The sequence below is a fragment of the Ictidomys tridecemlineatus genome, chromosome 12 (genome assembly GCF_052094955.1).
Source record: "Ictidomys tridecemlineatus isolate mIctTri1 chromosome 12, mIctTri1.hap1, whole genome shotgun sequence".
Taxonomy (NCBI): Eukaryota; Metazoa; Chordata; class Mammalia; order Rodentia; family Sciuridae; genus Ictidomys; species Ictidomys tridecemlineatus.
The window spans coordinates 33079489-33103899 of record NC_135488.1 but is presented as its reverse complement, the minus strand read 5'-3'; the positions used below and the strand labels follow the sequence as shown (position 1 = coordinate 33103899).

Genomic DNA, 24411 nt, shown 5'->3' with positions numbered 1-24411 from the left:
TATGCCCATCACCACAAAAAAAAATAGTAATAATGATTTCAGTCCAGTGTAGAGTTCAGAATCGTGCTGTACCAGTACAGCAGCCAGAAGCCACATGTGGCTCAATGCTAGAAATACTTTCTCATTCCTAGCTGGCTGGCGGCCAGCAGGTGGCTCTGGGGTACAACATCATTTGATCTTCCCTCAGCATCCATTAGTGCAGGATGTTCAATGTCCCTACACCTCATTCATACAGAGCTCAGGTCAGAGCCGTGCTTAGTGGCCGACCCTACTCAGAATTCTTCCTGCTGGGAGAGTCACAGCTCTGCCCGGAAACAGGCCAAAGTCTATTACATAACTACCGAGAGGCCAACAGAAGCCTGAACTACCGCAGCACAGTGAAACCTCAGGTAGGAGAGGGACCTGGAGGACCCGCTGACTCACTCTCTGATTTCCAGCTTCGCAGTGATAGACACCACGTTACTGAGACAGCACACACAGGAAGTAGCAGTCTTCTGTCAGATCGGCAAAGGAGGAAAACTAAGACACCCAGGTGAGTGCTGCTCAGGAATGAAGGGTTTCTGCTGCTCTTGGCAGAGCAACGCATGGGGTGATGCGCAACATTTGTCTTCTGAAGGCCAAGCTCCTGGAGATCTGCATGCCACCAACTGTCCTACTGCAGGAATTCATCATAAAGAATTAAGGACCATGCTACAAAAGTCTATGACAGGGCTGGGATTGTAGCTCAGGGATAGAGCACTTGCCTAGCATATGGGAGGCACTGGATTCAATCCCCAGCACCAAATATAAATAAATAAAATAAAGATACTGTGTCCATCTAAAACTAAAAAAAATAAATAAATATTTTTTTTAAAAAGTCTATGACAGCAGCATTTAAAATCCAGAAAGGGGGCAGATAAGGAGGAAGAAGAAAAACACCCAGCAGTGGGCCCGTGAAGTACAGGGTAGCCACAAAATGGCATATTAAAAAGCTACTAAAATGAGAGGAATAAATGTTCAATTCACAAGGAGGACACAATCGATGGCTTGGTGGCAAGAGTGGGTAAGAACACCTGCATGACGACGGGAGCCCAGGCCACTGGTCTGCACAGCCATGGGAAGCATGTGGACACAATCACACCCCATGACACTGTAGTCTCAGGTGGACCATGTGTCGGCTCTGCAATGACTACACATCACGCAAGGAGACAAAGCACACCCCAAAAAGCCCTTTCCAGAACCTATGACCACCTGCTGGGCACTTGCCTGGCATCTGTCTGACTCTACCACATTACCTCCTTCTCACCATCTGAATTTTTATCAAATTGCCTTTAAGAGATCCATGGAAACATACCAGTCTTACAAGGTCTCCATAAATACAATGGACACCTTCCACCTAAGGCTAACACAGTCAGCTCAGAACATGAGGGCAGAGGCCAAAGCTGGAGGAATCCAACTCAACAACCAAGGCCAGTGCCACCCTGCCACCTTTGCTTTATGATCTGTGAATAAACAAAAAGGCAGGACCTCTCAGCCCCAGTACACAAGTCTCAGCATGTAGGGTCTCAGTTCTATCTCCTGAGTACCAGAGGTCCCAGGTCACCCCCATGGGGAACTGTCCACCCCCATCAGAGTGGCAGCCTCAACACCTGATGGCTACCCACATCCTTCTCCCCATCCATCCCAACAGCATGGTTCTTGGCACACAGATCAAGCCAGGCAACAAGGTGCTCGCCAGCCCCATTCATAGCTAACACTGGGCTAGGGGCCATATCACATGTCCCACGTGAAGCCGCAGCATAAAAGGCCAACCCACAAAAATAAGTCAATCCTCAAAAAACATTCCAAGCAAGGCTGGGACAGCTGTGGGGCCTCATGTCCCTTCCCTGAAACACCACCACAAAGGCAACACAGCACTCACTCTACAGATAAGCATGGAGCACTGGGCACTTCCACAGGGTGCCCTGAGGCTCACATCTCCACAGGGTGCACTGACTCTCAGAGGAACTTAGGGCACCTCCTGGGAGGTGGACAGTGGGCCAGAAGTCTGCAGACCACCTACCTATGGCACAAGCTGCTTCCTGAGACACAGACACCATCCTAAACTGATCGAAAAGAAAATCCCCATTCACATCCACAAACAGAGGTGGTGTTGTGCTATATGCAGATGCCTCTCCACCTTTCATGGCTCTCTGGGTAGATACGTGAACTTGTGGCTACTGGTCAAAGTAGAAAAGTGCCTCATGGCTGGCAGGAGAAGGATGCCAGCGAGTGCCCTTCCCTTAACAGTCCATTCTGTTTCGTGGAGTGAAATGAAGAAGATGGAAGAGCAAAGTGTTAAAGCTTTAATTCCAAATCACTTTTCATGCCTGTTTCATCTGACAGTGGCTTTGAAAGCAAAAGGCAATCTTTATCATTTGAGCTTTTTAAAGTAATTGATGTTATTATGTCCAACATAACCAAATGCTTCTAAAAGCTGATTTTCAAAGTGACATCAGTCCCCAAAATAAGAAACCCTTCCTTCTGGCTACTAATAAATTATTAAAACACATCTGCACAGGAGGACAAGACTGAGGTTTAATAATCAATGGTGAAGAGGCTAGCTCCAGGCTCTCCTCACAGACTCACCTGCCAAGCAGTCAGTCCACCAGGACACCCAGGCCTCACACCATGGTCACTGCTGCAACTTCTCCCTGTGGCTCTGCTCAAGGCAGGAGCCCAGTCCCATGTGGTTTTACACCCGCTAGATGTAAGCACAAACCAGACAACTCCTAGCTCATGGTGGAACTCCATCTTTTCTATCACTGACTGGTCTAGGACAGGCACACAGCCCAGTTTTGGCCAGTGAGGGGCATTCTGCTGGATAGCAGTCCTAGAAAGATTTCCTTGTTCCAAAAAGACCCAAGAAAGAGGCCTCACCTTTCTGTCTCCTGACACCCAAACCTGGGCAGGAACTTCAAGGCCATAAGAGAAACCAGCCTGACCAGACAGCTGGCAAACAAACGGACCATAAAAAGCAGCGCAACCCGTTATTCTGGCCTTTGACTCAGTTTCTGGCAAAACTCTTGGGATCTTTCTAAAACTCTTGGGATCTTCTGGGTGGCAGGAAGTCCTTTCTTAGTAAGGATTTGGGTTTCTACTAATAAGGTGACTAGGACAGGCCCCTACTTAACTAGGATGGGGATGAGCACAGAAAGACCAGTGATTAGAGCTGAGAACTCTCAGCCCCACTCACCAGCCTGGAGAGGAGGACTAAAGACTGGGTTGAGGAAACTCTTAAACAGCAAGATTCGGGAGCTTCTAGGTTGGTGACCACAGAAGGGGCACAGCTGGTGAAAGCAAGGAAGCTCAGCACCTGACTCCTGCCCCATGCACCCTCCCATGTGGCTCTGCCTGAGCTGGATCAGGATAGTAAATAAGGCACTTTCCTGAGCTCTAGCAAGCCACTGGAATAAGTCAGACTCTATGTATGTATAATATGTCAAAATGCATTCTACTGTCATGTATATCTAAAAAGAACAAAGAAAAAAAAATAAAGAGGGGATCATGGAGCTCCCTGAATTTGTAATTGGACAGAGTAGGTAACCTGGGAACTAGATAAAAGGACTGGCATCTGCATAAACCTGCAAACTCTAAGAAATGTTGAAACTGAACTGAATCATAAGACACTGAGGTGGTGTCAAGACTGGAGAAGCAGAAAAGAACACAAATTTGGTGTCAGGAGGAAAAAACCCAACACCAGGCCCTGGGATGAGGTCCTGTAGCCACCCATCTCTGGGCCTCCTTTGGGGCTAAGAAAGAATGTGCTCGATGCTCAAGCCAGTTGGCCGAGATTTTTGTCACTTACAAAGGCCTCAGATGGTTGGCATACTCTGTAGGTCTTCCATGAGGGCACAAGTCTACACACTTGCATCCCCAGGGGCCAGGTTTCTACACTATGACAAGGTCATTCCAAGCCCACACACTGCTAGAAAGATGAGAATAGTCCTGATCCAAGCAGGGACCCCCAAGTCAAAAAGCCAAGCCACCAGGAAACCAGAGGTACATGTTGTCAGAACAGTCACAGTACCCCAAGTGGAGTCACACTACCATACTATGGGAACTTGGAGCTTCCAATCCCCCACCATCTCAAACTAAAAGCCACCCGCAAATGCCACATCTCACATGTGGTTTGAGTTATTCCCCAGGACTTCTCAGAGCAGCGGTATTAGGGTTAGAGCATAGCAGAAGGTCTTCAGGTTACACATGTACTGTCCTCAGAAAGGATCAAGGTAGTTGTCAGGACCCCTTGGCAAGTTCTCATGAGGGCTGTCATAGAAGGAGCACACCCAATGCTCTTCCTGGTTTCTTGTGTGGCAAAGTGCTCCCCCATTACACATATGCCCTACCACCCATGAGGTCCCCACCAGAGCCAAGCCAGGCCTTTTGATCTCCAAAATTATAAGCATACCTCTTTCTCTAAAAAGTACCCAGCCTCAGGTACACTGCTATAGCAATGAAAATGGACTACTTTACCCAGTGAGACAGGAGAGCACCCTTCTGCCTAAGCCCAAGTGCCCAGAACACATGCATCCCCACAGACACCTGGTCTACCTGCTGGCAATGGCACTGTTCTTCTCCTTCAGGGCAAGTTCTCGCTGTTGCAGCTCAACAACAAATCTGGAGAGGTCCTCTGGAGTCCTGAGGGATAAAGAACACACATTCAGTTCCATCTGTCCCCAGAAGTGGGCCTAATTCCACATCTGGAATAGAGGTCCAAAACCATGCCATTTAGAGACCAGGATGAGTAGTCTATCATGTGACCCATGAGTGAGGCAGAGAGCACTAACCACAGCCCGAGTCCAGCCACAGCCCACCACCAGCCATGCAATAGCAGCAGGCTACCTTCATAAGCCTTGGCTTTATTTCACCTATAAAAACAGGGTGACACATAATGGTGTCACCATGCCAAGGAAATGATATTCACAAAGTGCTGCCCAGTTCCTGGCATGGAAATGATGCACAACAGCTCCTATCTTTGCTTTTCCTCCAAAACAGCTGCATGCACACAGAGTTAAGAGTAGTAATGAGGGGCTGGGGACATGGCTCAAGTAGTAGCGCGCTCACCTGGCATGTATAAGGCACTGGGTTTGATCCTTCAGCACCACATAAAAATAAAATAAAGGGGCTGGGATTATGGCTCAGCGGTACAGTGTTCGCCTAACACGGGCGGACCCGGGTTCGATCCTCAACACCATATAAAAATAAAGGCATTGTGTTGTATCCATAAAAAAATAAATAAAAATAAAATAAAGATATTGTGTCACCTAAAGCTAAAAAAAAATAAATATTTTTAAAAAATAGAGCAAGAGTAGTAATGGCACAGCCCCACACGCGTGCTACTGCATGATTCTCAGAACTATTCCAGATTCACTATCCCAGTGGATGCAAAGCAGTCCTATTCTTTATGTTTCCATATTTCAATGAGGAAATGGAAATTCAGAGATGCCATCTGGCTTTCCACAGTCCACTTGGTCCATGAGCTTAAACTCAAGGTGAGCCACATCTTCTGACTAGTACACAGAAGAACATATCCCAGAACTCTTGGTAGCTTTACGAGTAGCATGACACACATGTGGAGTGCACAGCAAGAGCTCCCAACATGGCATGGTAGGTGGCACACAAGCCCAAGGCCAAGGACACATCTTGCTTTCCTCTCCACCCACCACAGCAAGCACAGGGCTTATGGGGCCATGTGGTATGAGCCAACCCATGGCTCTGTCCCCCAAAGTGTCCCTCCACCTCACTAAGTGGATATGAAGAGCCCCTGCAGGGATCATGGAGGCCATTACTCTGGCTACAGCAAAGCAGCTGTCCATGCAAGGAAGAACCTGCAACAAGCTACAAGGAGAGTGCTGCTGGCCACCCTCCACAGCAGTGGCCTTTCTTACTGCCATTTCTCAGGCCAACACTGAAGACACTATATAGGGGGAGACACTCACCCTGGGCCACAGAGTATCTGGGGTCCCCATGGGCAGGGCCCTAGCAGTGCAAGGTACAAGTAAGCCACCCTCACCATGGTTTAGACACTCAGGACTGAACTCTGTCCTCCTGAAGTTCCTATGCAGAAGCCCTATTCCCACAGGATGGGATTTGGAGATGGGACCTTGGGGAGGTGATAAGGGTTAGGTGAGGTCAGAACAGTGAGGGCCTCACACTGGGGTCAGCATCCTGATAGACACACCAAGAGACTGCTCAGTCTCTCTCTCCTGGCCATGCAAGGACACAGCACAGGCAGCAATCTGCAAGGTGGGAAGGGCCCTCACCAGAGGCGGAACACCAGCCTCCAGAACAACAGGAATAAACTCCTGCTCCGAGCCCCATCTGTGAATTTGTCACAGCAGCCCAGCCACATTGAGAGGCTGCTCCGGCAGAAGACACACCCAAGTGGGCCAGTAGCACAGACACTCAGGAAATGGCTCAGGCCCAGCGTGACTCCATCTAGACACCCAATCCACAAGCACAACTTCATGTTTCTAAGTACACAGAAAATAAGTAAGATGTATGGAACACCCTTAGAGAGCTTCACCCCAAGTTTATCTGGAGTTTACTTCCATGTCAAGCAGGGCCTAGTGATCGAGGCTGAGGGGTCTTTAACTTCATGCGCCTCTGTGAACTGCTTACAATGAGAATTCATGTACTACACGTATGAGTACAAACAAAAAACGAAGGAAAAGCCACAGCAGGCTCAGAAGGTGAGGAAAGACGCCAGAAGCTCCCAGGCTGGGGAGCAGGGAGCCTGGCCGATAGGGGGTGCCAAGTGCACACTGCTCAGCCCAGCAGAAGCCCAGACCGGGGCGCAGAGAAAAGGGCACACAGAAAAGAAGGGAGACAAACCACGAGAAGCCCTGGATTCAGAACAAGCTCAGGGCTGGGAGAAGAGAGCGAAGAACTTGGCCTCCTGTCGCCTGTCCTGAGCTCCACGTAAGGAGGTGAGTCCACGTTGAGCTGTGGATCATGGAGGATTTCTGCACAGTCACAGCCGTCATGCATCTCAAACCAAAGACCAGGGGCCCACACACCTCCAACTGGCAGGAAGAGTGTTTATTTTCCGGAAGCCTCCTGACCTGTGTGTGGTTAAAGCTACTCAGAGATGCTTACCCAGGGCGCTCCAGGGATTAGCTAAGTGCTTGTAACTAGAAGGAGTCACGCCAAGTGCCATTATGGCCTAAAAATAACACCGACAGTCCATTCTGAAACTTGCACTTCACAACTACAAAGTGGGAGGAATTTGAGGCCTCGGGAGCCTCCGACACAGAGATGACAAGAAAGTGACAGTTCCAACTGCAGCCCAGGCTGTGACACCTGCTGCGGAAAACTCTAGTTTCAGCTGTGAAGCCTTTCACATCCTAACGGGGGCTTTCAGGGAAAAAGTCTTTTTGTTCCATCTGCAGCTGAATTTTGACGCAAACTCAGCTGTGTGCAGAATAGAAGAGGGCTGGGGGATCATGCCCACTGCTCTACCCCTGAGGCAAAGGCAGTTGCAGCCACAGCTATTTTGGGGTCCTATAGCAGATGCCACAGCACTTTTGGAAGCCTAAGTGCCAGTTCCCCCAAGTCTGATAGACACCAGATCCAAAGGATACCGAAGCCTAAAGTGAATCAAGCACCAACAGCCACAAAACCAAATGAGAAGCCTTGAGCTTTCTCCCGAGGTGTTATTATTATATATTTTTTCCAAAAAATAGGAACCCGCAGGGCATAACCACCATATTGCTGGGGCTGGGCTTCAGCCAGGGCCCAAACAGAAAGGAGGGAACACAACACAAACAAGATAGGCTTTTTGTTTTTGCAAAAAGGATGCCAAAACAGGAATGAACGGAAAATATTAGACAGCAAATACTTTTGCTAAAAATCAAGGAAATGGCAAGAACTGAGGGCTGCGAACCCCTGCAGGCAGCCCAGACTTTTCTCAATAATATAACATAACTGCTTGGGAAAAGGGATGCAGGTCACCCCGATCTGACATTGATGTGGCTGATATGGGGTGCCCAGGACTGAGGAGAGGAACTACTGCTTTCCTGGGGAGGAGAGACTAACTCTAAGCAGTGCAGTGGCTTCACCCTGGGCCATCTCTGGCAGAGCCACCTGCAGGGGCTGTGGTCACTGCCTCCCTGAGTAGGAGGTCCCAGTCTGGTGTTGAGGTCATAGCTACCCAGACTTCAGGAGACTCAACAAAGGGCATTAGCCCACCTCACCCTTTGAGTACAGGGTTGCTCTGTAACATCCAGGCCTTGATAGACAAGGCCACTGACAAATCTTCCAGAGCACCCATTTCCCTCCAGCACAGAAGGTCACTCCAGCCCTGTGGACGAGCTGGTTGCTCTCTCAGGCACAGTGGCCTGCCATGCCTCCCTCCAGGCCCATCCAAGATCAAAGGCCCCCAGCAACAAAGGCTGGAAGGCCCTCCCTCACACCTCAAAAGGATTTTCAAATGGAAACAAAATCACATCAACTATCTGAGAAGGAGGGAGCGGCAAGCTGCTGCTTCTCAGACTTGCTGCCTTCCAAAGCCAACAGCACGGTCACACTCGGCCTCAGGACCTTCATGTCCCTTTTCCAGAATACTTTCCCCTAGATACCCACACACCCCACTCCTTCATCCACCTCTAGGTCACAGGACACCAAGTTTTCAGCTGGATCTCCCAAGCATCCTATCTGAAACTGTGGACCCCACCCCCCAGCTTCTCCCTGCATCCCTTCCGCAGCCCACCACCATCAGATACCCACTCTGCCTGTCAGGTTATCATCATTCTCCCTCAATTACAATGAAAGCTCCCTAAAAGAAGAGACAGTTTACATTTTGTTTGTTTTTTTTCACTGGCGCAATCACAGGCTTCCAGAAACGTATGTGAAATGAAGGAAAAATCATGATACCTTTCCAGAGCAATACCATGCAGCTCAGCTCTGAGAAGTGAGAACTCGGACCACTGGATTCTAAGTCCAGGGTTACTGATTAAATAAACTTCACCCACCCATACAACAGTATCTGTGTAAAATCAAAAGAATGCAGAATCTTTCTACATATTAAAATGAAAGATCTCCAAAATGCACTGCTAAATAAAAACACAAAAAAACAGAATGTAAGTGTTCTATGCTGTCATTTGTATGAAAGAAAAAATACACATTGTTGTAACTGAATTATACTCGAGGACGAAGAAGAAATAACAATGGCTTCCAGCAGAAGAGGACAAGAATGGCCTGAGAGATTTACCTCTAGATACCTTTAAAATGTATAAAATATTTTGTGCTAAGGAAACATATAAAAGCTATTCAATAAATAATTTCTCAAAGCTCAGCACTGTAATCTTGTACTGCAGAATCAGGTGCTAAATGAAAATTTTGTAAAAAGAAAACAAATTATTCCCACAGCAAATTAATGCATAGAAATCTAACTATGACCATTTACAACAAAACAATGATATCATTTCTTAAAAATGTTCAGCTGTGTATAGGTAATACCATAAACAGGACAATGATGTATTAGTGAAAGGCCTCCTACCTAAAATAATTAAGCCTGGCAACTGATCCCAAAAGGTGCTTGGTTAAGAGGGGAATGGAATGATACATGTGTTTCAAACATCTTAACTTAAAACATAAAAATACACAAGTATTCCCTATGCTACAAATGTCTTCTTCAAATACAGGTCAACTAGAGCTTTACCTTATATTTTTGCATAAAGCACACACACAACAAGTAACTCATGACTTTTAGGTTGGTTCCTTTGAAGTGGACACCTATAGTCTTCCTAGATTTTACAACTTTTCCTCTTAGTCTTTCATAGTCAATTTGTCTGATTCAACATCAATGTTTCAAGAATTTGTCTTTAAGACTTTGCAAAGGATCCACCTTCAAATTCAAAGAAATAAGACTTCTGTTACACTGAAGCAGCCTTCACAAAGTATGTAATGACAATAGCAATGGCCACCCTAAAACAGATGCCAGTGTGGTGGTGGGTGGAGGCCACACCTCTTGCCCCTAGCTTGAGTGTAGGCACATAGATGACTACCTGGGGCCTTTGAAGACAGACTTTTCCATATGAAATACATTTCAAACTTTTAAAAAGTTAAGAATGGGGCCAAGCACAGTGGCATACACCTGTAATTCCAGCAGCTTGGGAGGCTGAGGCAGGAGGATCATGAGCTCAAAGCCAGCCTCAGCAAAAGCAAGGTTCTAAGCAACTCAGCAAGACCCTGTCTCTAAATAAAATACAAAATAGGGCTGGAGATATGGCTCAATGGTTGACTGCCCAAGTTCAATCCTTAGTACCAAAAAACACAAAAGAAAAAGAAAAATTAAGAATGACTCACTGGTATGAGAATTATGGTGCTGCAGGATCTATCTGAATTTTCCAGAATTGAGAACAGAGTATATTGGTGAGAGCCATGTGTCAGCCATGTGTCCAGAGCTACAACTCTGCCACCCACACACACCTGCCCCATACTGCAGCATCTGGACCACAGGAATCATATAGAGAACAACACACACACAGATTACACTCGTTTTCAAAAAACAGACTCCACAAACCTCAGAAGCATTAAAAAAAAGGGGGGAGGGCGGTGGAACAGAGCTAACATCTTAGATTCAGAAACCAGGCCAGTGCTCAAAGTCTAACTCCACTGGCTATCAACTACATGGCCTCCAACCAATCAGCAGACCTCTCCAAGTCTCAACCCCTCCTCTGGAAAATGGATGTCAAAAGAGAGCCAGGCTTAGCAGTGAGACTATGCCCTGGAGTCAGCCAGGCTCAAGTTCAATTCCCATCCCAGCCCCAGCTTCCTAGTCCGTGAAATAGGATCATGTCTCCCAACCTGACTACCAAATTAGGGACATCCAGCCCTCTGTGAGCCTTTGTGATGATCTCTGTCTCTCAGACAGTGTCCAACACCACCCCTACAAACCTCTACCAGTTGCTTGGGCACTGATAGATGACAGGTTTATTGGTTCTAATAACAAAACAGAGAGAGTAAATCTGTTTGATGACAGAACCAGAGTCTAAAACCTCACAGAGAAGTAGAAAGAACAGGTGGACTGTAAGCGAGAAGTAAAACCCCTGCAGGGGGGCCAGAGGGCGGGGAGAATCAACTCTTAGAATATAATGGGAAGGACAACCCTGATTCACCAGCAGCACCTATGGACAGACTTGGGCATCCTGCATCTGAGGCAATCTCACTCAACAAATCCAGCAAGCACTGCCACATGGTGGTCTAGTCCCAAGCCCTGAAGAACTCTCTGACACACATACACAGACCTAGAGACTTCCCACCTGTTGAGGCAGGCAGGCAGTCACTGTGACGAACCCAATGTGCACTACATTCCCAAGGAAGACCAGCGGGGGAAGAGGACAGGTAACAAGAGTGAGGTGTGCAATCCTCACAGGCGGTCAGGAACCATGTCTGAAAAGGTAACACCTTCCACAGACTAAGCAACACAGAAGTGAGCAGTGCAAGCTCAGGGGGAAGAATTTTCAGAGGCTCCAGGTCAAGTGAAATTGAGTTGTAGCTGCAGGGTGACAGGAGAATTCCACCCAAAGAACTTCTTGGAGAGAGAAAATGTGTTGTCTCAAGGGGAACTGCACACACTCAGAGAGCCACACCCACACCTGTGTGGTTCACAGTATGCAAACGTGCAGCGCCACACTGGCAGGCTCAGGGAATGCTACAGACTCAGGTCTGACTGAGAAACCATCAACTCAGATGGCTCAGGAGTGACACTGCCTGGAAAAGCCAGGAGAGCGCTGCCACCATTGGGTCCACCTCCCTCCACCCCACCACCTGGATGCCACCTCTGTGGAGCTGGAAGAACTAGACCATGAGCAGCGGGCGGCAACATGGAGTGGGCACATGACCTTGGGAAGAGCAAATTCTGTACCCAGGTGACTTCACAATGAACCAACACCTTTAGCCTTGGCACAAAATTACAAATGTGTGGATTTCAGCTCTGCAGGATGGAACGGGGTGGAGATAAGGGCTCTGTGAGGTGGCAAACTCCCAACCCTGAGGAGGTGCAGCAGACTAGGGCTGGCTGTTGGAGGCAGGGCAAGACAGAGTGACTCTGGGGACCACAGGGAGGTGCACAGCGACAAGACGGAGCAGGAAGGGGGACCCTGCAACTGTGTCCTCACTCAGCTGTGGTTTTGCAGCTCCTCTGCCAGGTACTGGCCTCCCACCCCCTGCCTCGTGAGGTCCAGATCTCATCAGCTGTCCAAAGCCAGCAATGCGGCTTAACTGCTTCAGGCAAACGAGCCTCGTGGGTCCCCAGACACATGTAAATAAAATGAAGAAATTTCAAATTTATAGTTGCTGCCTTCGAATTCTTTCTCCCGGCTCAGGAAGGATTAAAAGGACTTCAAAGCAGCCTGGGTCCCAATTAAGCCAGTGTGACCACCGCAGGGATGCTGGAACACTCCTCTGATTAACAAGAGGCGTGCTTTGAACTGTTCGTGCTAAAAAAAGCTCTTAGAACCTCTCAAACAAATGCTGTAATTTCTCTCCCACTTCCCTCACTCTTTGGAAAAGTTGATCCTCTGAATGCTTTAAACATTCAGATAGCAGCTGGATAACAGCCCCAAACACAATTTCAGCGAGGAGCTCAGAACAGGAGCAGGGACAGAGGCCTTGCGCAACTGCCCAGAGGGCTGGGCTTCCAGGACAGCACTGGTGGCCTGAGACTACACAGTGTCAACACACTGCTATGCGGCCAGTGCAGCAAGGCTGGGAGAAAGGTCTGGGCAGAAGATCAGATTCTCCCTTCACCTGAGCCGAGGATCCCCACAACGTGGCCCTGGAGAACATCCTTGACACCTACCTGAGCAGTGCTGCACAAAGTACCCGCACAGAAATGGCCAGAGCTGCTGGAGACTGGGGTCAGTAGAACAGCAGAACCCTCCCTCCACATCAGGGGCAAGCTCAGCTCGTGGGGCTGAAGTGCCAAGGTAAGCCACAAGAGCTCAGAATAGGAGCCCATCTACTACCGACAGCAGTATCCAAGGTGCAAAGTGAAACAAGACGCCCCATACAGTGGTGATTCACTCTGGGCAATACAACTGTGGTTGGAAGTAAGCTTGGGAGCCAGTTGGGGACACCAATCACACTGTGACTTCAGAGATCCCAGCGCATGGTTCCTGACAGTCCCACTCTCACCGTGCCTTTAACATTAAGCATTAGGAAAGCCTTCCTCGAATACCTGAGGCCCAACTATTTTACCTCTGAGGATTTCTTTCAGGGAGAGGCAGGAGATCAGGGAGAACAGTGAGTTAAAAATCAAGTCAATCTGGCTGCTGGGGAAACAATCAAAGCAATGTGTGAACAAAGGACTTTACCGGATACAGAAACTCAGAATGAAGCCATCATTAGCGAGATGCTCTCTTTGAACTCACTGAGTAATAAAAGGAGAGAAAAGGTCTCAGAACTGTGGAAAAGCAAAAGCCACATACAGGCAGAGCTTAACTGTGATTGCAGGCTGGCCCTGAGCTTGCTGTGTGGCCCTGGGCTACTTACTTAACCTTCCTGAACTTTGGTTTATGCATCTTTAAATGAGAGTAATGAACTAGGATGCCACATCCTGATTTGTGATTCTCTCCAAAAACAAAAGCTGCCTAAGACTCTGTTCCCTCTGATTATATGAATGATGCGAGAGAACAAGACTCCAGGCAGAAGGTGTAGCGAGACCAAAGTCCTGAGGCAGAGCCACAAAAGGGGGACCCTGGGAAGGCTTAGACAGCAGGCCTGGGGCAGGGAGAGGCAGAGGGCACAGAGCACATGGGGGGGCTGCAGTCAGAATTCCAGATTTGATTCTAAATGGATAGATGCTTAGACTGCTCACCTCTGCGGCCATATTCTGGAGGTTTTGTAAAAGGAGATGAGCACCCAGGTTCACCCAAGTGCTACTAGTAGCAGGGAAAAGAAAACAACCCAAACACCCAGCAATGGAGAAGAGGGCAGGTGCGGGCAGCGAGGCTATGAAATGAGGACTTCACTGCAGGATGAGTGAAGACCACGAAATGGCTCTGCACAGAACTGCAGGTCCAGTGCTTCTCCTCAAGGCCCCTCGGTGCTGGAGTGCCGAGAGAGCTGCAAGTCCCAGAGGGAGATAGGAATTACCAGGTGGGCTCTGCACTGAGAAGGGTTTATAAATGGTGCGACAGCACTAGGGGAGGGCCAGGAGCAGTGACCTGAGAGAAGTTGAAGGGACAGAATCAACCGGGTGATAGGCAGACAGAGGAGGGGGATCAGGTACAAGACCAGGGAACTGGCTGGGCACAGCAATGGAGCCAAGCCCCAGCAGAGACCACAGGAGAACGGCTGCCCGTGGCCATGGCAGACAGTCACACAGGCGCTCAACAGCAGAACAGCTTCCTTTTTTCAGCATTTCCAAGATCACTGTTGGAAGACAGATAATTTGCCAAGACAGGCAGAACTCAACGGTGCCTCCATGGGACCCCGTGTAGCTCGCTGCTGTACTTTCAGGGGAAAAGAAAACTACAGAGAAGACTCTAAGAATCCCAACACTCACTTGAAAAGAAACAGCAAGTAGGACATTCACTGGGCCTCCTGAGGCCAGAGCTCTCTCTGTCCCCATTGTACAGATGAGCTTTGACAACCAGCCTGGGCCCACGCAGCCAAGAGGCAACAGCAAGAGCAAACCAGGCTCCTAAGCAGAAAGCCAAAAGGCCAGTCTGCCTTCCAGGACACTGGAACCAAAGTGCAGACACATGCGCATGCGCATGCACACATGTGGTCACTTTGCCCCCAAGAGCACCTCCTGGTTACAGGGGGAAACGCTTCAATGACACATGAACACGGCAGAAAGGCACTGCAGCTGAAGTGAGCAGTTACCAGGTTTGCCTGGTCTGGGCTCCACTGCTGTGGCACTTCCAAGGGCTCCAGTGAAAGAACAGAACCCACCCATCACACTGTAAAGGGCACATGCCACACACAGTGTGAGACCAGAGGAAATGCAGCAGACAAGTCAACGGAACCTGGGTTCTTAGATCCACTGCAGCCACTCTCCATGCTGAGCCTGGGCCGAGTGAGCACAGTCATGGAACTCACCCAGGGGCACCCCTGCGGCAGTGCCCTTTGTATATCAAACTGGCCTTTTTCAAAGAAAACAGGCACTGCTTTCCTCAAATCCAAGGGGAACTGCCAAATATAAGGCAGATGAAAGCAAGACAGATATTTTTTTCAGGACACAGAAAACCACTGGGCAGCTGCCAACTCCTGTGGAAACCTACAGGGTGTAGGGTCCAAGGCACCTCCCCCACCTCCAGGGTCTGAAACTCAACTAAATCCCAAAGCACATCCTTAGAGTTCTCAGTTACTGGCATGTTACAAACACCACCGGCCACATAGTGCCTCATACAACCCTCAAGCAGGAAGGACAGGGGTCCCATGGCTGCTGAATAGATGAGACAGCCGAGTCTCTGGGTGGCACATCACTGGTGGCTACTGAGGCAGAGTATGACCTAACTGTGAAGGCTGCTCTCACCAACCCACTAACCTGTGAAGCAGAAACAACCCTTACCAAGGTCCTACAAAACCATCCCAGCTTCATGGGATAGTGAAGGACGGGTAGAAGAGGCCAGAGGAGGCTTCAGAGGTCCTGATCTGCTTCTCTCCAGTTACCTGGAGGCCTCGGGTTAACAAAAGGTGGAAAGCAATGGGGTGTGAACATCACACTACTTGGGCTCAGAGGTGGGGGCTGCAGAGGGAGAAGGAATATCTCGTATGTCCCAGGTGAACAGGTGCGTGACGGTGCAACATGCCTGAACCCAGCTGCCCACCTGCTTACCCTGAGAGTGAATCATGGTAAATTTGTGGGCCTGGCTTCATGTAGTTGTCTCCCCAGCATCAGATGTTCTAGAAAACAAATAACTTAGGCCTCAAGAAGGCTGTGAAGGGCAGCATCCTGCAGACTTTCCAGCAATGCTGAGCCAGAATCATCTGCTTACTGCACTGCACAGCTCAAGGCCAGGAGTTCTCAGGAAGCTCTTTGTCTCCTCAAGACACAAAAGCAAAAAAAGGCCACATGAGGTATTTTGCATGATTCCATTTACTCAGCACCACTCAGCACCAGGTACCCAAACCTCACAAGAATTGTCTTGTTAATTCACACAGCCTGAGATGGCTGTCATTCCCCACATGACAACTACAAACTAAAGGCACAGTTCCTTGACCCTGGTGGGCAGTGCATTCAGGACCCAGCCTCAACCTTGGCGTGGTAAGCTGTATCCTTAGGATGGCTGCAAATTCTCCTTGCTGCATTTGCTTGCTGAGTCTGACATCAGCAAAGCCTACCTTCACGGGTAGCAGGGAGGACTAAGTTGGCACCACCAAGCTCAGGGCATTGACAGGCACCTGCAGTTGCTCACTATGCTGCATTTGACCCTCATGGCCCTGCAGGGCCAGGTCAGAGGGACACAGGCTGCAGTACCAGGCAACTCACAGAAACACTTGTTCAATAGTCTGTGCACACAGGAGGACCCAGGAGAGCAGACACCTAAATGTACACCTCTGGCTGCAATAGCAGCCCCTGCTGGCACCCCAACACTGGCAGTAGACTCTCCTTTCCTCCCATTTGTAGAGACATTTCTACCCAAGTGACACAGTAAAGAGTCAGCCTACTAGGTCTATCAGAGAACAGTAGCCCCTGCTGCCCTGTATCTCCTGTACCAGTTCCCTGCCCTCGCAGCACACACTGGAGTCCCCTAAGCCAAGCCCACTGGGAATGACTTCTCCTCTCAGACTGCACTGCAGCTTTCTTGAAGCATCACCTCCAACTTCCCAGGATGAACAGGACTTAGCTCTTGCTCCTCACCACTGTCCTCAAACCATGGGAACACCCCCCCCCCAATCACTGTTGTCAATGACACAGCTAAACCCCAAGACTGGAGATTTCTTGTCTGGTTCTAGAATCAATCCACTCGCACAGAGGCCATGTAGCAAAGTGTGATTATTTCCACTTCCTGCACTACTTTGTGTCTTCTCCAAAACTAATGAAGGTTTTTCATGTGCTGGTCTGTGTAGTTACTACCAATGCCCCCCTGAGCTCTGTGAACTATCAAATCTGCTCCCAAGATGTCAGAGATGCCAGGTTGTCTATCGGTTTCAGCCTCAAGCTGCCCCAAGGAGGACTGAAGACCCTCTGCCAGGGGCATGGGCAGCATCTCAGGTTCTTACTCCCATGGTTAGGAAGGTCCTGTCCCCTGCACGCAAGCCCTTCCTCTTCACCAGCTACTCACTCTTCCAATAGGAGCTTTCTGGAAAAGGATATGAGGGAGATACTTTTTTGAGACTTTATAAATCTGCTCTCCCACTGACTGTTAATCTAGGTTGAGTGCCAGGCACTGTGGCATGCGTCCATAGTCCCAGCACTGGAGAGGCCCAGACAAAAGGGTCTCAAGTTCAAGGACAACCTGGGCAACTTAGCAAAACCACATTGCTTAAAAAAAAAAAAGATGAAAATTCTTTTCCTACAAGCTCCTAAAGACATTGCTCTAGTCTCTACTAGACTCAGATGCTGCTGACAGGGTGAAGCCCATGCTGACTCCAGATAAATCTGTGTTCTACTCTCATCCTCTGAGAACTCAGCAGAGGGGCTTTGCCCAGCAGTCACAGCCTCACAACACGTGTCTTGGTGATGGCCTGCATTGCCGACTCTCATCCACTGACAGGCCCCTTCAGTCTTCAGCCCTGAGTTCTAGGGAATATTGGAACTGTTCCAAGGTCAAGTGCTTCCCATTTCTCTGCTGTACTATCTGAACGTGGTCCACCTGGATCGACCCTCACCTTCTGTTTTTCTCACTTCATCCTTTTGCTTTTCTTTCTGGGAAATTTCCTCAGCTTCCCAACACGTACGTTGATTTTCTTCCCACATCTGTTCAGTGTTGATTTCCCAGGGCTCTCCTGGTTCACCTAATGTTCTTCTTTCAGAGAATTCTTTGCCTGTTAAAATACCTTCTTTTATTTCTCAGGGGATATTTACAAAAGGTTTTTTCCTTCAAGCTTTGTCCTTGCGTAATTTCCATTTCCTCTAAGTTCCTTTACCTGGGCGCACCTCTCCAGGCACGGATCCAGCAGAGTTCCCCACACGAGAGCTGAGAGGTCTCAGCACCACTGCGTACTCCTTCTTGACATGGCCACGTTGTCTAATCTCTTGCTCAGTGGACAAGATCTATCTCCCAAGGCTCTGGACCAAGCAGGACAAGGGCTGGTACCTCAGCATCAGTCACATGCAGTTCGCCTCCTCCCCCAACCTCCAGGAAGCAGGCCACCCTCAAGAGCACTGTCACAGGGACAGCAGCATCACCCTCTGCCCAGGACCTTCCAGTCTTCATTGGGCTGGGCAGAGTAGCCTGGCCAGGGCACTGAGCTGGTGAGAGCCCTGGGGCGCTGCCCACCTTTCAGCTGACCAAGTCTGTCACAAATCATTCTTATTCATCGTTGTGGTCTGGAGGGGTGGGATGCTGCAGCTCCTGAGCTGTGGGAAAACTCAGCGGCATAAATCAAGTTGGCTCTCACCTCCCCCAAATTAGCACTTGGTTTTCTCAAGTCCATTGCCAACTCTTCTAATACATATTCTACCTTCCAAAGGACAGACACTGTTGCTTTCTTTTCTTTTTCCCTATTCACATGAGATTTTGCTCTTATTTGTTTTGGGGTACAGGGGATTGAACTCAGGGGTGCTGAGTTACATTCCTAGTCCTTTTGTCTTTATATTGAGATAGTATCTCACTGTTTCTCAGGCTGGCCTTGAACTTGTATTCTCCTGCCTCAGCCTCCCAAGTCACTGGGATTACAGGCATGTGCTACCATGCCCAACTGAGCTTTTGCCTTTTACAACAAACTCTCTTTACTGTTGTGGATTAGGTTTCAGGAAGATGAGAAACAGATGTGTATATCCAATCCACCATGTTTACCTTAGTTTCTCCCATACCCTTCTCTGCCCCCCAAATTGGTCCTAGGGGAAAAAAAAATCTGACAGCACAATTTCACATTGTACCAGTATGAGAAAGTTCAATGATCCATTTTCAGAACATAGTATTTAGCCATAACTAGGATGTAAATATCCAACTGTAGCCATTTTTATCTACAGCCCTTTCCTTTGCCCACCCTAATTTTAAAATTAGTCAAGTACAGAGATTGTAACCTCGAGCTCCTCCTGATAGGGCAAGGGGGAACACTGCATCAAAGATACAAGCAGGCAGACTGCCTATCCAAGTGTACTTGCTAGCCAGCTTCAGTGGCATGCCCTTCTGGCAGAAGTAAAGTCGCCTTAACCACCCCCGAGCACATGTTAAACTTCTTGCAGCACCTTGGTATTTCTAACACCAGTAAGCCTATTCCTTAGGCTTATGTGAAGACCACCCAAGGAAGGGCCCACACTGAACCTGAACCTGAACCTGACAAAGCTGAGGAATTCATGAAACAGGGGCTAGATCATTCCTTCTTCCAAGGCTCTGGTCCTTCCAGTTCTCAATGAATCCCACAATTACCTAAAAAGTATACAAAATAACCCAAGCAGAGGAAACACAGGTTAAAACCAAAGGAAATTTTAAAAATACAATGGAGAGCATTCACAAAGTCAAAATTCAGTTGTCTGAAAAAAAACTAGTAAAGCTGACAATGTCTAGAGATAATTATTACGATAAAGAGAAGACACAATGGCCAGTATCCGGACAGAAAAGTGGATGGCCATTACATCTGGCAATCCAGATGTACACATTAAAATCTCAGTTAAACATGAAGTCAGGAAGGCAAAGGAACCATTAAAGCAGGTTACTTCTGTCCAGCAGACCTGGAAGTTAGATTAAGAAATATCTACTTCTATATTATACCTTCCTATAATGTTTTTTTTTAATTGGTCCTAGGGGGGAAAAAAAATCTGACAGCACACTATTGTATTTTAAGTTGTTATGGAAGATTTCCTATATGTTGGAATGGCAGATCATTCTTTTTTGGGGGGGGGGTTGTAGATGGGCACAATACCTTTATTTTGTTTTATTTGTTTTTATGTGGTGCTGAGGATCAAACCCAGTGCCTCACACATGCAAGGCAAGTGGTCTACCAGTGTGCCACAACCCCAGCCCAGACAGGTCATTCTGTCATTCTTATTTTCTTAACTTTAAAAATATCTATTGTCTTTTTAAAATTTTCTATATTTTAAAAAAAAAAAAAGGATCCATAAAACATACAACAGTGAAGCAGGGAACGCACCCACCAAGTTCACCACCAAGAACCACTACCACTCAGCCTAATGCTGGTATGTCCTGAACAGTGGGTTACATTAAGAACAGGGAAACAGGGCTGGGGATACAGCTCAGTGGTAGATCACCAGTCCAGCATGCATGAGGCCCTGGGTTTAATCCCCAGCACCATGAAGAAGGGGGAAAAAAAAGAAAGAAAGAAAACAAAAGGCATAAAGATCAAAAAGATGCAAAATTGTCTATATCTGCAAACATCACTATTGCTTTCATAGAAATTATTTTTAAAAAATCGTTTCTCATCTATTAGCAGTTAATATCCTAAAGCAACATTTATAAACTTCTATTCAAAATAGCATTGGCAATGCAAAATACTTAGGGTTAAATTTACTGAAAGGTATGCAAGATCTCTTCATAAGAAGATATGAGAAAAACGATTGCTAAGTGAGTGGTGTTACAAGAGTCATAAGATCAGAAGAGACATCAGCCTTCTCAAGGCTGGACTGGCACAGGCAAAATGTTATCAGTGCATATTCCAGAATAGCACTTCAGCTGGGAGTCCCAGAGGTCCGTGATTACCTTCACATCCGGGGATCCATTTGAATCTCAGGGAAAGCACTAAGCAAAATTCTCAGGAAATAATCCAGTTAAGTTTTTCCATGTCAAAGACCACAAGCTCAAAGGTAAAGGTGCAATTTAAGCTATTATCTTCCTTTAATCAGAATCTAGCATCATATAGGCTGGGGGTCAAGGAGGGCAGCCTTTCAGATGAGGCTCTGATGTTCCATGAAAAAAAGTGGGGTAGGGGAGCTGGGGACTCCCCCAGCTTGCTGAATCTCCTCGTTTGATAGCCTTTCACATGTTCCTGGAATTTTTGTCTCAGTATTCTGTGTTTGTTGTACCTCAAGACTGTTTTCACTACAAAAATTATGTTCATCCATTTCGATGAATCAGACATTAACAACCATGAACTTCTTTGAAACAGGCTTAATCAGTATCCTTAGTGATATTATGTCTAATTTTTTAATTGCCTTTTTTTATCTTTGTTTTGGATGCCACAGAAACAACTCAATTTCCTCGTCACTCGTATTATTATTATTATAAAACCATATCAGACATTTCACATTTGAAAACTATCGGTAATAAATTACCATTGGCAGTAAGTCTATCATCTCTGGACATCTTCTGCTTCGCTCTAACAACACTTGCCTGGAAGTTCGGTGTTAACAGCAGACCAGGGCTCCCATGCTCAACAGAGAAGGGCACATGCAGAGGCTCATTCAGGCAAGGGATACCACAGGCCTCGGACAAGTGACACAGGGCACAGGCTGCAGAAGCAACACTAGACTATTTCCAGACACATCAGCAAACTGAGATAAGACTTCTGAGCTCTTTTTAGTCCAGAAGCACACGGTTTTAGGAGACTGTTAACCCAAGATGTAACCGAGTAAGAATTAATTATACAGAACTGAATGAACTAAAGAGGGAAATTTTATTGAGGTCACTTGTGGATGTTGGTTTTATGTTCTATTTTCTGGATACATAAGGGAGCAATTATGCTTTCTTCTAAAGCTTTTTAACCTACAACGAATTAGTGAATTCAGCTTTGATAAAAATAAAGGGAGACATTCTAAGTGGTATCTGACCCTTACTTACAGTCCAGAATTTAGGAGCCCTTCCAAGTCCCCCCACTGCCCCCCACTTTCCGTGGCAGCATGACTATTTGGACAGCTTGAACAAGAACCACTGCCTTCCCTTGAGTGCCACTGAGAACAACACTTGCTCAAGGAAGCACAGCAGGCTGCTTCTGAGGGTCCAAGATGGCTGCATTGAGACAGCCTTGACACCACTACCCCCCAGGAAAAACTGCCCCAGTGCCTTCTTCCAGGGTTCCAGCCTCACAGGAGGTAAGGGCACATTCTGGAAGACCAGAAACCTTCAGATATTTGGGAGACAACCAACAGGGTAATTCACTCAAATGTACAGAAATGGCAGCTGAACTGAGGTAAGGTCCCTAGCCTTGAGAGCCCAAACAGTGGCTTTTAACAATCCAAGCCAAGATTCCTATAAAGCTTTCCACAGGTCAATTTGGCAACTGACCAACTGCACAGACCTAGGATTTTTCAAAACCAAATAAAAGGCCTATATGCTATATTAATATTCTTAGTATACCTACATAAATACTAAGGTCAGATCTATTGAGATTTAGACTTACATTTCCTATCTACCAGCCTTCTTTTGTGACCTAGAATAATCTTTCCCAAGACTTATAACCACACAGAAGCAGGCAAAGTGAAAAACTCATATGGAGGGAAAAAGATGAGTTGGTCTCTTGTCTAACTTGCACATGGTTATTTCTAACTTTCATCACCTTTAAAAGCTATTTTACAATTTGGTAAATTCTATATTGCACAATGCAAATGATTATAGGCCTGAGGATATTGGACCGGTGACCCCAGTTTGGCAAATATTCATAAATTAGCTTCATCACGCCCTATCTGATGATAAATAAGCAGTACCTATAATTCTCTTTGGACCACTCCTAAGACCATACTAGCTTCCTCATTAATTAATAAGTAAAATATTTGACACCTTATAAATAAACAGATAAGCAGAACCCACAAGATCATTGTAAGACCATTATATTTTAAATTACAAAAGATTTCTGAGAAAAGTGAAACAAATAGAGAGGTATACCATAACCACAAATTGGAAGGATCAAGATTACAATGTCAATTCTCTCCAAACTGGCCTAAGAATTTAATAAAAACTGCAACAATGTTTTGTAGCTATCAATGACCTATTTCTAAATGTACACAGAAAAGCAAAGGAATCTAACAGTTGAACAATCTTAAAGGGGGAAAAAAATTAGGAGTCTTACACCAGCAGCTTTCAAAACAGCTAAAGCTCCAGCAACCTCGACAGAAACAGAGGGGTCTAAAGACAAACACACACTGTTGCAATGAGACAGGCTTCAGAAAGGGACCAGCGCATACAGCAGGTTTACCTGACAATAGTGACAAAAATACTCACTGCTATTCAAAAGGAGTAACTTCTCAAAACTAATGCCAAAAATTGATAAAAGTGGAGAGAAGAAATGAGCCTTACCCTAGCCTTGGGCCATAAGTAAGATGGATCATAAACTGTGTATAAAAGATGAAAAAGTAAAGCTTTGAGAAGAAAACATAAGAAATTAACTTTGCAATCATGAAAAGTTAAGTCCCTAAAGCACAGAAATCACTATCACAAAATAATAACAACAATAAACTGGATTTTATCAAAATCAAATATTTTTACTTCTCAAATAACACCAACCACGCAGGGAAATGGATGGCATTAGAGCAGATTATGCTAAGTGAAGCTAGCCAATCCCTAAAAAACAAACGCCAAATGTCTTCTTTGATATAAGGAGAACAACTAAGAACAGAGCAGGGAGGAAGAGCAGGAGGAAAAGATTAATATTAAACAGGGACGAGAGGTGGGAGGGAAAGGGAGAGAGAAGGGAAATTGCATGGAAATGGAAGGAGACCCTCATTGTTATACAAAATTACATATAAGAGGAAGTGAGGGAAAAGGGAAAAAAAAACAAGGGGGAGAAATGAATTACAGTAGATGGGGTAGAGAGAGAGAAGATGGGAAGGGAGGGGAGGGGAGGGGGGATAGTAGAGAATAGGAAAGGCAACAGAACATATCAGACACTAGTATGGCAATATGTAAAACAGTGGATGTGTAACCGATGTGATTCTACAATCTGTATAAGGGGTAAAAACGGGAGTTCATAATCTACTTGAATCAAATGTATGAAATATGATATGTCAAGAACTATGTAATGTTTTGAACAACCAATAATAAAATTTTTTAAAAAAAAGAAAGAAAAAAAAAAAAAAAAACACCAACCACTGCCAGGCGCAGTGACACACACCTATAATCCCAGTTACAGGAAGCTGAGGCAGGAGGATCACAAATTCAAAGCCAGACTCAGCAACTTAGTGAAAACCTCTGCAGCTCAGCAAGACCCCATCTCAAAAATAAATTAAGAGCTGCGGTGGTGGCTCAGGGGTAGAGCACTCGCCTAGCACATGTGAGGCACTAGGTTTGATCCCCAGCACCACATAAAAATAAATAAATAAAACAAAGGTATTATGTCTGACTACAACTAATAAATAAATAAATAAATAAATGTTTTTAA

General features: G+C 46.7%; 1 protein-coding gene across 34 annotated transcripts in view; it reads right to left on the bottom strand.

Moving 5' to 3' along the window:
• LOC120890490 (mitotic spindle assembly checkpoint protein MAD1-like) overlaps positions 1-24411 on the bottom strand; it is a 301557-nt gene that overhangs the window by 230732 nt on the left and 46414 nt on the right. For all 34 annotated transcript variants that reach the window (XM_078028330.1, XM_078028331.1, XM_078028334.1 and 31 more), the window contains one exon: positions 4573-4659. In XM_078028330.1, coding sequence (XP_077884456.1) covers positions 4573-4659 — 87 coding nt within the window. The remainder of the gene's footprint in view (positions 1-4572; positions 4660-24411) is intronic.